The sequence below is a fragment of the Hyperolius riggenbachi genome, chromosome 3 (genome assembly GCF_040937935.1).
Source record: "Hyperolius riggenbachi isolate aHypRig1 chromosome 3, aHypRig1.pri, whole genome shotgun sequence".
Taxonomy (NCBI): Eukaryota; Metazoa; Chordata; class Amphibia; order Anura; family Hyperoliidae; genus Hyperolius; species Hyperolius riggenbachi.
The window spans coordinates 32,717,618-32,732,942 of NC_090648.1; the positions used below are offsets into that span (position 1 = coordinate 32,717,618).

Consider the following 15,325-nt stretch of genomic DNA (forward strand, 5'->3'; position numbering starts at 1 on the left):
CATGCATAATTGTTTTTGATTCCAGGTGAGACCCGAGGCCTACATCCTTGAGATTTCTCTTGTTACCACCATCTCTAGTTGCTGGGAAAGAATTGAGATGTAGCCCCTCAGCTGTATTCAGGTTCTAGTTGGAGACCATTACTGGAGGGAGTAGACTCACCAGCTTCTCGCTTGCCAAATCCTCGTTGTCTTCCTTGCACAGAGCCCCATCCTCTGGCCTGACCGGCAGGCATGCTACAGAGCCCGGCAGATGTTATTAGAGCCTTCCACTGGAGACCAGCTGTAGGAAGAACAGGAAAGATTAGTGTGAACCTCCAGACAAAAAAAACAAAACAAAAAAAACACAATTGACGGTTATACACAATCGATACAAGACATGCTGTGAACAATATTGACATCCATACATGTTAATACTCTCCTGCACTGTATACTAGACCCTTGCTTGACACATTTTGGCAAGTTACAGGAAAAAGTTATGCAAATTAGATCACTTTTGCACAGAAATCCTGGGGAAATTTGAACACCAGGGAGGTTAACAGCATCAGAATTTCATCTTACCCAAGCCTCATTTTTAGCTGCACAGAAGCAAAGCTCCACCCCATCAAAAAAAAAAAATCTGCCCAGGCATACTCTCCTGATGCTGTGTAAAGCATGATGATGGATGTTCCCAGCACATGCAGCTGGGAGGGGCGAGCACACAGGACAGTTGGAACTGTCTCATGCTCCTCATCACCTCCTTTCAACCAAAAAGATGTCTGCCCCATGAAACACTTGCCTGTTCTTTTAAGACAGGGTGGGTAAGAGATTATACTCTATTTTGATTCACATAACTAATGACAGTAACTAATGACAACTAACTTAATGACAGTATGTTCAGGCTGAAGTTCCTCTAACCATTTTATAGTGCTAAACTGTTCACCCAAGACTACAAAGAGGTCATCTCTAGATTTCTACCTCAAGATGGGCACTGAGGTTTTAATTCCTGCTTATATAGTCGTCACTAACTGTCCCTCAGAGGGGCTCACAATCTAGTCCGTACCATAGTCATATGTCTATGTATGTATTGTGTAGTGTATGTTTTGTAGTCTAGGGACAATTTTTTTTTTTAGAGGGGAAGCCAATTAACTTATCTGTATGTTTTTGGAATGTGGGAGGAAACCGACAGAAACGGGGAGAACATACAAACTCCTTGCAGATGTTGACCTGGCTGGGATTTGAACTTGGGACCCAGTGATACAAGGCGAGAAAGCCAACCACTATGCCACTGTGCTGCCCATTCATGTTTGTTGAACAATGGAAGTGTTCTCATCTAAGCGATTTGCTGAAATAGAATTGTGTTGCCTGTAGCATTTTCGGAGTGATTCTGCAAGCTAAATTGAACTAGAAATCACAAAATGCTGATCAATGAAAGAAAAAAAAACAAAGAAAAAAAAAAACACAAGAACAGCCTAGTAGCTTTGGCACTACATAAACATCTGTCACATTAGGTACTTACAGGTGAAGTTTAGAAAACTCTGTAGGAAATGGTCTAGCTGGAATAAGAGCAGCACTGCTGCCCTTGTATACAAAAATACCTTACTACCAACTCTTGCAAAGAATTTACACCAGTGTGTGCAGTGGCGTAGCTAAGGAGCTGTGGGCCCCGATGCAAGTTTTACAATGGGGCCCCCCAAGCACTCTATACATAACAATTGATACGGTGCACCAAAACCTGCCAATGGCAACTACAGTGTCAGAGGTGCAAGAAGGGGATGGGGAACAGCTTGTTTATGATTACCAATATTCAAAGCATCTATAGAAGTGATTATTACCAGCACAGGGCCAATAAAGAGCTAATACTGCAGTTGAGGGGGGGCCCTTTGGGCCCCTGTGGCTCAAGGGCCCCGATGCGGTCGCAACCTCTGCAACCCCTATTGCTACGCCCCTGAGTGTGTGCCAGAGAAAGGTTTGTGCAATCCCTGTTCTGACAAGCTTTTCTATTAGACTTGCGTCCATCCACATCTTACCTATTGGTGGCTTTGTTGAAGGAGCAGGCCTTGTTCATGGAGTCGGGGACCTGAGTTGCTGGTGCAGCTGTCAGATTACAGGTGATGTAGACCTAAGAGGGATTGTAACATTAGAAAGTCTGATCTTAAAACTTAGATAGTCTCCTTAACACTGCCACTGCCTATAGAGCGCGTCCTAGTGGCTGCAGCTCTGGCGCTTTGAGTCCGCCAGGAGAAAAGCGCTATATAAGTATTTGTCTTAAAGTATGGTGTGAGAAGAAAAGGCCAGTAGTGAGCAGAAAGGGAAGCAGATTACAGCCAGGAAGTATAAAGACAGTATTATATTAAAGATTACAAGAAAAGTAGGAAATATTGAATGAAGCAGAGATACATGACAGGATCTGATGAGAGGACAGACTGTCATAGATGCATGAAGTATATTGAGAAAGACAGATAACGGACAAGAGATTTGAGCAAGAGTCAGCTATTAGCAGCGTGCTGTATACAAATAATCCTATTTTCTGAGAAACTAAAGATTTGCCTGTTTGCCTCATTAATCATATTCTACCTGCCTGGGTCATTTCTAACTGCTGAGGTGATTTTTAGGATTACTACAAGAGAACTGAAAATTCCTTTTTATATTTGTATTCTTCTGGCCAGTAACATTTATATTAAAACCATATGAATTTTGACTTAAAGGACTTCAGGGCCAAAAAGAAGAAAATTACACTATACCTTTTTATTAGCAGAATCCATGGAGGACGTCCTGCGTGTCTCCCGCTCCGTTCCACCATCAGTGCAGGCCTTTCCGTTCCCCCAGGGCTTGGCCTGACCCCACCGAACGGGTCGCATTGATTCCACCTCTAAGATGGCCGCCGCCTTTGATCTGCGGCTGCGCAGTACGCTTTGCTGCGAGTACACAGACTTTAGCCCGCCTCCCGCCGCGTAGTGGGTCCCAGCATGCTCCCCAAGTGTATGTCGGGCAGTGATGTGAGCGCGCCCGTACACTTGGGGAGCATGGTTTGATATCGCTGACTGGAAGCCACTGTTCTGGAGAATTCATTCTAGTTTGATAGCACTTGAAGAACAGGGAGAATATGTTATCGGTTTCTATTTTTTTTTTTTTTATTTATATTCAGCTGATTTGTGGAACAAGCCCTACCTGCACCAGGCCTGCAACGATTAAATATACCCATTGGAGCCACAGTTTTACAGACCTAGCATAAGAATTATCTTACCCGTGTCTGACAACATAAATCTAAGCCCCAAGTGTGAACTTGGCTGCAAGGGACAGAGAACTGATAGGGTATGACCTAGTGGGCTGCTCAGCATACTCAGTTCTGTGGCAAGGCTGTCATAGCCAGTGGCGTAGCTACAAACCTCTGGGCCCCGATGTGGAATCTGGATGTGGGCCACCCCCCCCCCCCCCCCCGGCAACACCCAACGCACACACATATCTGAATCCCTATAGCCAGCTATAGGTCCTCCCCAGTATAGGTAGCCAGGCATAGGTAAGCCAGTATAGTTGCCCCCAGTATAGGTTAGATAGGCAGGCACCGCCGGTATAAGTTAGATAGGTGCCCCCAGTACAGGTTAGCTAGGTGGGTGCCTCTAATATAGGTAGCCAGAATAGTTGCCCCCAGCATAGGTTAGATAGGTAGGTGCCTCCAATATAGGTAGCCAGTATAGTTGCCACCTGTATAGGTTAGCTAGGTGCCCCTAATACAGGTTAAATAAGCAAGTGCCCCCAGTATAGGTTAGATGAGGTAGGTGCCCCCCAGTATAAGGTTAGATTAGGTAGTTGCCCCCACATAATGGAGGGGGGTGCCACAGCGAGGGCAGCCTGACCTCTCCCCGGCCCCCCCCCCCCCCCCCCGATGCAGAGTGAGCACGCACGGAAGTGCTGTAGGCAGAACTCACCTTTGTCCCTGGTTCCAATCGCCGCTGATCTCTTCCCGCTCTGCATAGATGCGGATACACTGCTTCCTGTTTAGCCGGAAGCAGTGTGTATCAGCGTCTATGCAGAGAGGAGATCATCGGCGATTGGAACGCAGGGAGGAGAGTTCTGTCTACAGCGCTTCTGTGTGCGCTCACTCTGCATCTGAGGGGGGGCCCGGGGAGAGGAAGGGAGGGAGAGGTCGGGCTGCCCTCCCTGCGGTTGCAGCTCCCCCCTCCATTACAGCGCCCCCTCCCAATAGCGCGCATGGCCCTCCAAACGGACATGGCCCCCCCCTTCAGGAGCCGGGCCTGGTCGCCAAGGCGACCCTGGGCCCTTCGCCACTGGTTATAGCTTAAAAGCAGAATGTAAAAGTTTACCTTACTGGGTGCTAGAATAGAAAAGGCTATGCTGGATGTAGATAGTAATGTTTGATAAGGATGTTAACCTTCTTAATTTAATTCACAGGCAGAAGAATGTAGTGTTTTATAAAGTGTAATAACCTTTTACCCACAGGTGTGTTTAGATCAGCTGTAGTAGAGAAGAAGAAAGCTAATAAGAGTGTCATTGACTGTTGATTTATTCATTGTATAAATATCTGGTTCATTTAACCTATTTGGTTTAATTAATTCAAATTGAACCAATTTGTGTTGATTAGTGTCTGGTGGATTCCCCCTAAGCAACCTCCATTTTTGTACCTGTTACATACAGCATGTATAGTAGAAAATACAGGCATTGAAGAGTGTGTTGGCAAGTCTAACTGAGCATGTGCAAACAGTCTAACGCAGCTAAAAATGTGTATAACGCACAGCATGCAGCACTTTCAATTAACGTGCAGCTTTAGACACCAACGCTATTTGTGCACTGAACAGGCCATTGATTTTCATTGCTTTGAGTTATTATAAGTGTTGTTTAAATGTGCGACTTTAACATCACACTGAAAGAGCCCTAAGACATTTGGTAAAAGATAGTCTAAACAACTGTGGAGTCTTAACAGCAAGCTGTTCTGGCGGTACAGTGTAGTGATGTCCGGTTCATGAGTGGTTGGTTCATTTGAGCCGGTTCTTTCCTGTGAGTTGAGTGATCTGAGTGGCACTGAACCGAATCAGTTCAGTGAATGAGCCAGGAACTGCAGCTTCACAGGGTTCTTTTTCACTGCAAAACCAATTTTGATGTGCATTTATGTTTGATTAGCAAGTGTCTTGATTTTTTGAAAATAGATACTAGTGGTTAAATCACTACAAAAATTGAATCATTTTTTCATGTGTTCCTACACTGTACATTGAAACGCAAAACGCATCATAATCGTACAGACATGCGTTAAATGCAAACATGGCAGTGGAAAAGGCCATCCAGGATTTTAAACAGGCTGCACTTAAGAATCAGCAAACACGTGTTTTTGGGACAAACGCAGCTAGTGGAAAAGGGCCCACACAGCTGAAGGAGAAGGAATAATAGATGTCTGGGCCAATTAGCAGGGGAGTGACTAGCAAGGAGTTACTGCTAGCCACACACCCCAGTGAAATGAATCAAATGATTATATTTTTAATGAATTGAATCGATTCATTGAAAAGAGCCAGACTTAAAGGGACTCTGAGCTCTGCCCAAAATAAACATTTCCACTTACCCGGGGCTTTCTGCAGCCCAGTGCTGGTCGGGACGTCCCACGCCGGCCTCCTGGCTCTTCTCCCCACGGCTGTCCATATAGAGCTGTCCGGCAGCTCCCCGGGCGACACTGGCCGAGTGTCGGGGCTTCTTCCGCAAACCTCAATGACGTCGCGCCCGGCCGCCACGCGTCATCACGGCGGCCGACGTCGATGAGGTTTGCGGAAGAAGAAGCCCCGACACTTGGCCAGTGTCGCCCGGGGAGCCGCCGGACAGCCGTGGGGAGAAGAGCCAGGAGGCCAGCGTGGGACGTCCCACCCAGCACTGGGCTGCAGAAAGCCCCGGGTAAGTGGAAATTTTTATTTTAGGCAGAGCTGGGAGTCTCTTTAAGTGATGGTCTCCCTGGCCAGAGTTGTGCTGATTCTTCAGGTGAGCTACCCAGCCAACACATGAGCTGCTTGTGACAGCTTATAATAAAAGCCACTCCCAGCTTCCCTTTAGATCTGCATGCAACTAGAGGGCTCTACATCAATCTAAACACCACATTTATATTGCACTTTTCTCCTTTTGTCTCTGTCAGAGCTACAGCCACTAGAGTTTGCTCTATTGGAAGTAGCAGTGTTAAGGAGTGTTGCCCAAGGTCTCCTCCCTTACTAGGAAGAGCCAAGATCCGAGCCCAGGTCTCTTGTGCCAGAGCCCTAAAACTAAATATCTCACTGCATGTTCAGATCTTTGAATTGGATGACTTTTAAGCATTTACCACACAAGTCAGCTTTTTTATTTTCCATGGGAAAGCCATAAAAAACCCGCAAGCAGCATCTCCTTCCATTGACATCACCTGCCAGCAGTAAAAATGTCACCATATGATAAATGTCTGAATTAAATCAGGGAGAGCGAAGATTTTTCAATGAGCAGACTAAATCATTTATACATAATTATAGTAAAAATGAAGACATCCAAGCTCAAAAAAAAAAAAAAAAAAAAAATCCACTTACCTGGGGCTTCCTCAAGCCCATGGCAGCTGTCCTGTGCCTTTGCCGCAGCCTCGCCAGGTTGGGTTCCTACTGTGCAGGTCACGTGATTTCTGACCTCAGAACGGTACTGCACAGGCGCAGTACCATCTTAATGATGTCGGGGAAACCATGTGACCTGCACTGGAGCGCTGAAGAAGCCGACCCGGAACCTGGCCTGGTGAGGCTGCACCAGCGGAGAAGACGGGAGCTGCGGTGGGGACACAGGACAGCTGCCATGGGCTGGAGGAAGCCCCAGGTAAGTGGATTTTTTTGGAGCTTGGATCACTCCTTTAACCTCCCTAGCGTTCAATTTCCCCAGGATTTCTGTGCAAAAAGTGATAACATTTATTTAAAACTTTTCCCAGTAACTTGCCGAAATGTGTCAAGCAAGGGTCTAGTATAAAGTGCAGGAGTGTATTGATGTGTATGCACGTTTATACTGTTCACAGCATGTTTTTATGGACGGATATATCTGTCAGTACCGCTAGGGAGGTTAAGCACTTTACTACATTGTCACTGCAGTTCCTCTTTAAGTCTCACTGCTAGCATGTACAACCACAAAGTTCACAAGTTTATTTTCCCCTCCCACTGACCCAGGTTTAGGTAGTTACCACCTCCCCCCCTTATCTAAGACTTGATGACTCTGTTCAGGTTTGCTGGGACACTTGTCCAATCTATAAACAGTTTGGGACCAACTAAGGCCCGGTTCACACTTGCGGTTCTCTGCCAAACAGACCGGATGACCTGACCGGATCCGGACCGGATCCGGATCGGAACTGTACGGTTCTGATCCGGATCCGATCCGGATCCGGTCAGGTTGCATCAGGTGTTCATCAGGATGCGATCCGGATCAGTTTGGCAAAAGTTAGTACAAACCAAATAAAATGTTGGGGTCTGGGAGGTCAGCAGAAGGGGGACCTGTGGAATCAGGCCCTCCGCTGTTTAGCACTCACCTCCACCTCCGACATGCTGCCAACATCTCCAGCTCATTAAAAGTCACTGCTGCTCCACTCCTAATGCTTGCCCATGTGTCCCCATCCAAAATCGCCGCAACAATCCGCATAGGAAGTGGGGTAGAACATCCGGATTTTTAGCCAGTGTGTTGTGCGCTCTCCGGTTCTCATTGCTTTGTATTGGCCGGATAGTGCAGTCCGGCTCCGCCCCGGATACGGCTGCCGGAGGAGCCGGACCAAAAAATAGCGCATGTTGGGTCTTATGCCGGAGTCCGGATCCGGTCCGGACGAAACGGAACCATGTGAACGCACGCATAGGCTTTCATTGCTATGCCGTGCGTCCGTTCCGTCCGTCCCGCATGCGGTCCGGCTCCGGCACGGCGATTCCGGACGGCGCCCGCTAATGTGAACCGGGCCTTAGGTTTTGCCTAGAACATACCCATTTGCTGAGATAATGTCATAGCTTGGCTTGGAGGTGGGATCAGGAGACTGGGTGGCCACACAGCTGTCAACAAACAGGATCAGACCAATATGGTTCTCAGTTTGCACTGAGGCCTCTATGTTGAAAGCATCTCCCAGCTGGTAGACAATGGAATTTCTGGGGCCTGACCAGTTATCTGTGGAGGAACACAAAGTTTAGGAGAGGCCAAGCTTGTCAGTGTTCCCCTTTAGCCAGTTCCACTTACCAGTCATTAGCTGCAAGTTAAAGGACAACTTCTCTTCTGTGGAGATGGTGGTGCTGAATGGAGACCATGTTGGCCTGATTGCGTTGCTGCTCACATTGTCATGTCTGCACAAAAAACAAAGTTCTCAGCGTCGGGTTTAAACATTTTGTATTTCCAACATTAAGTGTCAGAGTACCCAACCTGAAGATCCTAAAGCTAAGAAGCAGCTCCCTCCGGCACAGTTTTCAGACCTGGCCATTTGCAGTTAGTAGCTGTAGTGTTGGCAGAACTTCATGCCCTTGTGCTCCATCTTCAGATTTGGTACTTTTCAATGTGTGCTAAACACTGACATCAAGTCTACTGTCATCTTCCACCAAATCAGTATTAAAGGACATCTGAAGTAAGATTAGGGAGGCTGCCGTGTTTTCTTTTAAACAATCCCAGTTTCCTGGCAACCCTGATCCATTTGGCTGCAGTAGTGCAACACCTGAAACAAGCATGCAGCTAATATGGTCAGATTTCATAATGTCAGAAAACACCTGATCTGCTGCATGCTTGTTCAGGGTCTAAGGCTAAGTATTAAAGGCAGAGGACTTGTTTAAGTATGGCAGCCTCCATATCCCCCTTGCTTCAGTTGTCCTTTAAGTACTCTAAAAACCTGATGTTACCACTGGGCTCCAACCCTGGAAACCTTTGTAAGTTAGGCCCAAATAGACTAGCAGGGCTGCCGGGCAACTGGTATTGTTTAAAATGATGTTATGGCAGCCTCCATGTTCTCACTTCAATTTGTCCTTATAATAAAAAGGACCTTCAACACAGACTTACCGGAAGTAGAAGCATGTGATGGGGACAACAGCTGAGTTGGTCCTAATAATTGGGACATCAGAAGTAGGGTTGTACAGCAGGCTGGTGGAGTAGATCAGGAGATCTGCAGTCATCTGTGGAGCCAAACCAGAATCTCACACGTTTAGATTATGACAGCCACTGTTCTACCAAAAGCAGAATTCTGTCACCTTCCCAAGAGTCACATCTGGAGGTACAACTACTACAGTTACATTGTGGAGACCTTTCACTGCTCTGAGTATCAGCTCTGGAAGAGTTGTCACTGGGACATGTGTAATCAAAACAAACAAACAGAACACTTATATCGCGCTTTTCTCCTGGCAGACTCAAAGCGCCAGAGCTGCAGCCATTGGGATGCGCTCTATAGGCAGTAGCAGTGTTAGGGATACTTGCCTAAGGTCTCCTACTGAATAGGTGCTGGCTTACTGAACAGGCTGAGCCAAGATTCGAACCCTGGTCTCCTGTGTCAGAGGCAGAGCCCTTAACCATTACTCCATTCAGCCATGACAGACAGACATCTCATGCAGAGAAAGAGGAGTTTGAAGTGTGCCTGAGTGACATGCCCAACTTAAGGTGCCCATATATGTAGCGATGTATGGACAGATTTGACAGATCTGATCAAATCTAATTAGAGATCTCAGCTGCCCATACACTGCGGGCCAATTTACAATTGACTTCATCATGAGATCTCTTGGGAATCAGCCTTGTTGCACTACCTCCATCACTGCTCACCTAGGGCTTGATTCACGAAGCGGTACTAACCCAGTTAGCACACTTAAAGATTTTAGGTGTAAAAACTAGGGTGCTAACTGGGTTAGCACCGCTGTGTAAACCTGATCGCGCCCAAGTCCCGTGCTCAAAGTTTTGCATGTGCACAGCTTGTGAAATGTTGCATAGAGGTGAATGGGCACTTTGCACGCGATCAGAATTTCACGCCCAAGCTGAGTTTAGGTGCGATAAGGTGCTTTTCACAAGCGTGCTAACAGTTAGCACTGCGTTGTGAATCAAGCCCCTAGTGTAAAAGCTTTCTCCTGAGGCTCTCCAGCCCCTTGCAGCAGACTGTCCCACACTGGCTGCTCCGCTCAGTGCAGAGGACGACCGCAAGGACGCCCTTACTGTGCCTGCGTCAAGCGCTGCTGACAATCAAGCTCACGTTGTCCGTGGCTTACTGTACAGAACTACCATGCCTGTGCAGTAAGCTGCGGACAACATGGCCGTGATTGACAGCAGCGCTTGACGCAATAAGGACGACCTTGAGGTCGGCCTCCGCACGGAGCCTGGGATGGCAGCGGAGAGGTCAGCGTGGGACAGTCAGCTGCAAGGGGCTGGAGAAAGCCGATTTGTTTTGTTTTTTTCCATGATTCCTTTAAGGTGTCCATACACTTAGATTTGCAGCAGATTTGACTATCAGATAGATGCCAGTCAAGTCAAATCTGAAAGGAATCTGGTGTGCCACACACTAGGAACAAATTTTAGAATGAAACCTACCTAAATGCATTATTGTACCATTAGATCCAATGCAACTATGGGCCATCGATCTGCTGCCAGCAGGAGATCCACCTAGATTTTCCATCCTGGAAGACCAAATCAAATCGATCTGATAGACTTTATTTCTGATTGAGCGCTGAAATCGACTGGTGTATGGGCCCCTTTAGGAGTGAGAAGCTATAAATCAAGATTATGTAAATATCCATTCAACAGAACCAAAAGGTCACAAGGTAAGCTAGAAGCTGATCAGCTCCACACATTGGGCTCCATTCACAAAAAAAAAAAAAATCTCATAAACGACTTATCGCCTAATTGATAACCTTTCAGCACATTTACACACCAATCACTCTAAGGGCCCGTTTCCACTATAGCGTTGCGAAATCGCCGGCGAATCACCGCAGGCAAATCGCATGCGGGTGCGATTCCGCATGCGGTTTTTGCCGCGATTTCGCATAGGTAAGGCTGTATGCGATTTTAACCATGTCACTGCCTGTGTGAATTAACATGGGTACCTATGCGAAATCGCATGGGAAATCGCGGCAAAAAACGCATGGGAAAAACGCATGCGATTTCCCTATTAAATACATTGCGTGCGATTCGCCTGCATATTTTTTCTGCACAGAAAAACGTGCAGGGAAACGCACAAGTGGAAACAGTCCCATCCACTTGTACTGACTGTGCGAATCCGCATGCGGGCAACGCATGCGGATTCGCGATAGTGGAAACGGGCCCTGAGGCCACATACAGACATCAGACCATAGTCTTTGGAAAATGAAAGATCACAGACCAATCTTACCACCCTTCCTGTAGTATGAGAGCCATACCTACACAGTCTTTTCTATGGAGCTGAACTCCACATCAGACAGAAATCATTGCAAGATGCTGCACACACAGATGCTGTACAGACACAAAAGATCAGTATCTGCAAAAGATCTGTTCCTGCAAAAAATCCATTCCTGCAAATTGCAATGATAGTCTATGAGATCTGCAGATCATCATACACACATGATTTAACTGACATTCATCTGCAGATCAGATCCACCAGGATGGATTTTCAGATCTGCAGATCTGCAGATGAATGTCAGTTAAATCATGTGTGTATGATGATCTGCAGATCTCATAGACTATCATTGCAATTTGCAGGAATGGATTTTTGGCAGGAACAGATCTTTTGCAGATACTGATCTTTTGTGTCTGTACAGCATCTGTGTGTGCAGCATCTTGCAATGATTTCTGTCTGATGTGGAGTTCAGCTCCATAGAATAGACTGTGTAGAGTATGGCTCTCATACAACATGGAAAGGGGTAAGATTGGTCTGTGATCTTTCATTTTCTAAAGACTATAGTCTGATGTCTGTATGTGGCCTAAGTTGTTACTGATTCACTTCAATATTACTTTTCTTACTTTGATTATATTATATCTTGAGCGTAAAAAAAAAAAAAAAAAAAAAAAAAAAACAGGGGAAAGCTTTGAGAACCATGCCCAAGATGCCATTTCTGCTGATGCAAACTGCAGATTGAGTAAATGCAAAGTTTAGGCCTCATTATCAGGTGCATTCAGAAACCTATTTAAGCGCATGAAGAATGCTTGCATTGATGCAGTTCATGACATCTCAGTGCGTTGCACTTAAGTGGACCCATGCTTTTTATATGCACTTTAAGGGTCACTTAAGTCTATCAAAAAAGTGTAACTCACCTGGAGCTTCTACCAGCCCCCTGCAGCTGTCCGTGCCCACGCAGTCTCGCTTGGATCCTCCTGGTGCCGGCGGCAGCTACTTCCGTTTCGGTGACAGGCCTGGGAACACAAGTGATTCTTCGCATTCCTGGCAGCAATAGCAGTATAGATCGCGCTATTGCGGCCAGGAACGTGAAGAATCACTTAGTTACCAGGCCTGTTGGTGCTGAAATGGAAGCAGCTGCCAGCAGGGACAGGAGCATCGGAGCAAGACGGCATGGGCACCGGACAGCTGCAGGGGCTGGTGGAAGCCCCCAGGTGAGTAAAATTTATAGACTTACATGTCCCTTTAGACGCTTCTTGCTTAAAGGGAATGCCTGTCAAAAAAATGTCCCATGCCGCAGCTCTGCTCTCAGCCGCCAGCCCGGGGTCCCTGTCGGTGCAGAGGACGGCCTGGCAAAGTTGTCCTCTACGACACCTGCTCTGCTGTCAATCAAGTCCATGTTGTCCGAAGTGTACTGCCCAGTACACTCCAGACAACGTGAACTTGACTGGGAGCTAGTGGCTAATCAGAGCTGCAGGAAGCCCCAGGCAAGTAGATTTTTATTTGGACATTCCCTATAAAAAAAAAAAAAAAAAAAAAAAGGGAAAAAAAAATATAAAGCGCACACACACCACATTTCATTATACATGGACAGTAACGCAGCGCATACATGTGAACAGGGTACATTAGGATCAATAGAAAAGCTGTATCTAGCAAAGCGCACTGTGAAAAGCATACAGCAGTGCCCCCAATGTGAACAAGGCCTTCTTGCATAGTAAACATGCTCATTCCTGGGAAGTAGACAAACCATGAGACAATTCTGGCTTCTGTGAGCTTGGACAGTCCAAATTAACTGGAATTTGATTGGCTCAGCTGTAAGAGTCATGATGTTTCACCATTACTATTTGACAAGGTATCCTAAGGCTTTGCCATTTAGCATTCCAGTAAAGCCCTGCTTTGCTTATACTAAACTCAGTAACCCCAGATTATAATGCCAGGACTTAGTGTATCTGACACTATGGATGGTTAGGGAGTTTAAGCAAGTCTGTAGTTTTATGCAAATTCAGGCCACAGTTCCAATATATTATCCGGAGCCAGATGCAGAAAATACGTTTTTGCAGCTAGAAGACGGAACAAGTCACTAATGTGAAATTTGACTCGTTTTTAAACAGCATAATCCTGCATCAACTCAGTTTACAATATGTCATGAACCATCCTTACACTATACTTATTAGGCAAACCTGAATAGATCTAGATAATGGGAAAGAGATTGACCGCTATATCACCGCCAGTGATAATTTCCACATTTACTTAAAATTTTCTGAATGCGGGAACAATGCATAAAAAAAAATTTGGGAAACATGTGTAATTACATAGTAACCATATGGAAAGCAGTGACACACACAGCTCCAGACTACATTAAGTCAATGGGAAGCAAAATCTCACCAAGTACTAGTAGGTGATATAAAAATCGGTAGTTAAGTCAGAAATTGATTGTGAATTTTGATTTTTTTGCGGGAATTACCGACTTACCACACTTTCCGCATGCAGGTAAATCATGCGTAAAATTGTGAGAATGTCAAGATGGTCTTATATCAGTCAGGAATTTACCGCAAGTGCATTTCCGTATGCGGAAAATTGCGAAGAGAGCCCAATTTCCTGTTTCAAAGCAGATTGTAAGCAGTTCAGAATTGGGGGTGGGGGGGGGTCCATTTCCTCGTTTGACTGGCCACATTTCAAACATTTAATACATCATTTATAAATGGTTGTTTGCCCATTGTAGCTCTGACATCTGCTGCCTGTTTTGTTCCCCCTAAGAGAGCAACCACATCCAGGTTTCTCTGGACACCTGAATGGAGTTTTCTGCATCTAGTGGTTATTGCCTCTCATGCAACCTCCCTTTGTGAGTACTTTCACTGTATTTTGCACCTCATTCTGGCATATTGAACAATTTGGGCTTCAAGGTGTCAGATCACAGCCCGTCTTGCCCACTGAAAAGCCTTTACCTCATGACTCCACTGCAGGATACATAAGGGTATAGAACTGCCCATCTGTATGCTGCCATGCAGCATCACCAGGAAAGGAAAACTACAGTTTATTATAATTTTCCTGTTGCCTCACCCCAATTTACATTCTATTGATGGTAAATGAAATGCAAATAATTGCAAGTTAATGCAGCCTTATGCAAATTTATGCTGCTTGAAAAACTAATCAAGTCCTGAGTCAGTAAAGCTGGATTAGGCCTTTTCAAGCTGCATCAACAGGACCATTCCCAATTGTGACATTTAGTACATGTGTGGTGACATCTTTATTCCTGGCAGGTGCTGTCAGAAGAAAATAAATTCCACATAGCTAGTCAGCCTGGGCTAAGCACCACTGGGAGTGCCGGGATACATTCAATATATAAAATATAGGAAGGGTTTCTGATGGGGAAAACCAGGAAAATTACCATTAAAAGTGGGCATCTAGAAAAGTTTACTATATGTCCCCACAGGGCCTCTTTAAACACTCCCTCTTATCAGGGCTCAGTCTCTTCCCCAACAGGAATAAAAGATAAGTCGGCTGACCATTACCTGGACAGGGTTGCTGCAGTCCTGCAGGGTGTTCTGGAAGACGACAGTATCAGCAGTCTGGGAGGTGGGCTGGCAGGATTGGGGTCCCAGAGTCAGATCAGAGGGCTTCACCAGCTTCCCATTGCCATAGAAATTCCTGCTCACACTGACCACCATGACATCCTCTCCACACTGGAGGCTGATGGGAGAAGACTGGGACACTTGCTGCACTGCTTGTCTGGGGAGACCACCAAAGCTAGACCCCCACCCAGAGGGAGAACCACCTCTTCTGGAGCCAAACCCAACCACTGGGCGAGCAAAGTCCCTAGCAGAAGCTCTAGCAGAGCCCTGAGCAGGTGAGAACTAGTGTTGTCTGGATCATGAACGATTCGGATCTTTGATCCGAATCTATTTTGTGAGTCGAATCATCCGAATTATCAAAATGAGTGATTCGGATCGCAAAGGGGGCGGGGCCAGGAGCAGCACGACCCCCTCGCAGCGGGGTCCTGGAAGCAGAGCGGAGATGGGTCGCTCAGTTGGAGGGGAGCCAGCCTTGCACAGCCACAGG

At 46.2% G+C, this 15,325-nt stretch overlaps 1 protein-coding gene across 1 annotated transcript; it reads right to left on the minus strand.

Annotated features, from left to right (window-relative positions):
• Window positions 1-216: 216 nt before the first annotated feature.
• On the minus strand, window positions 217-15,097 carry LOC137562006 (zona pellucida sperm-binding protein 3-like). The gene is made up of 7 exons (XM_068273349.1): window positions 14,779-15,097; window positions 8,983-9,095; window positions 8,179-8,282; window positions 7,932-8,109; window positions 2,721-2,877; window positions 2,007-2,098; window positions 217-280 (listed from the first exon to the last, which is right to left on the minus strand). The coding sequence occupies exons 1-7, from the start codon at window positions 14,932-14,934 to the stop codon at window positions 235-237; spliced, it is 846 nt and encodes a 281-aa protein (XP_068129450.1). The 5' UTR covers window positions 14,935-15,097; the 3' UTR covers window positions 217-234.
• Between the last annotated feature and the right edge of the window lie 228 nt (window positions 15,098-15,325).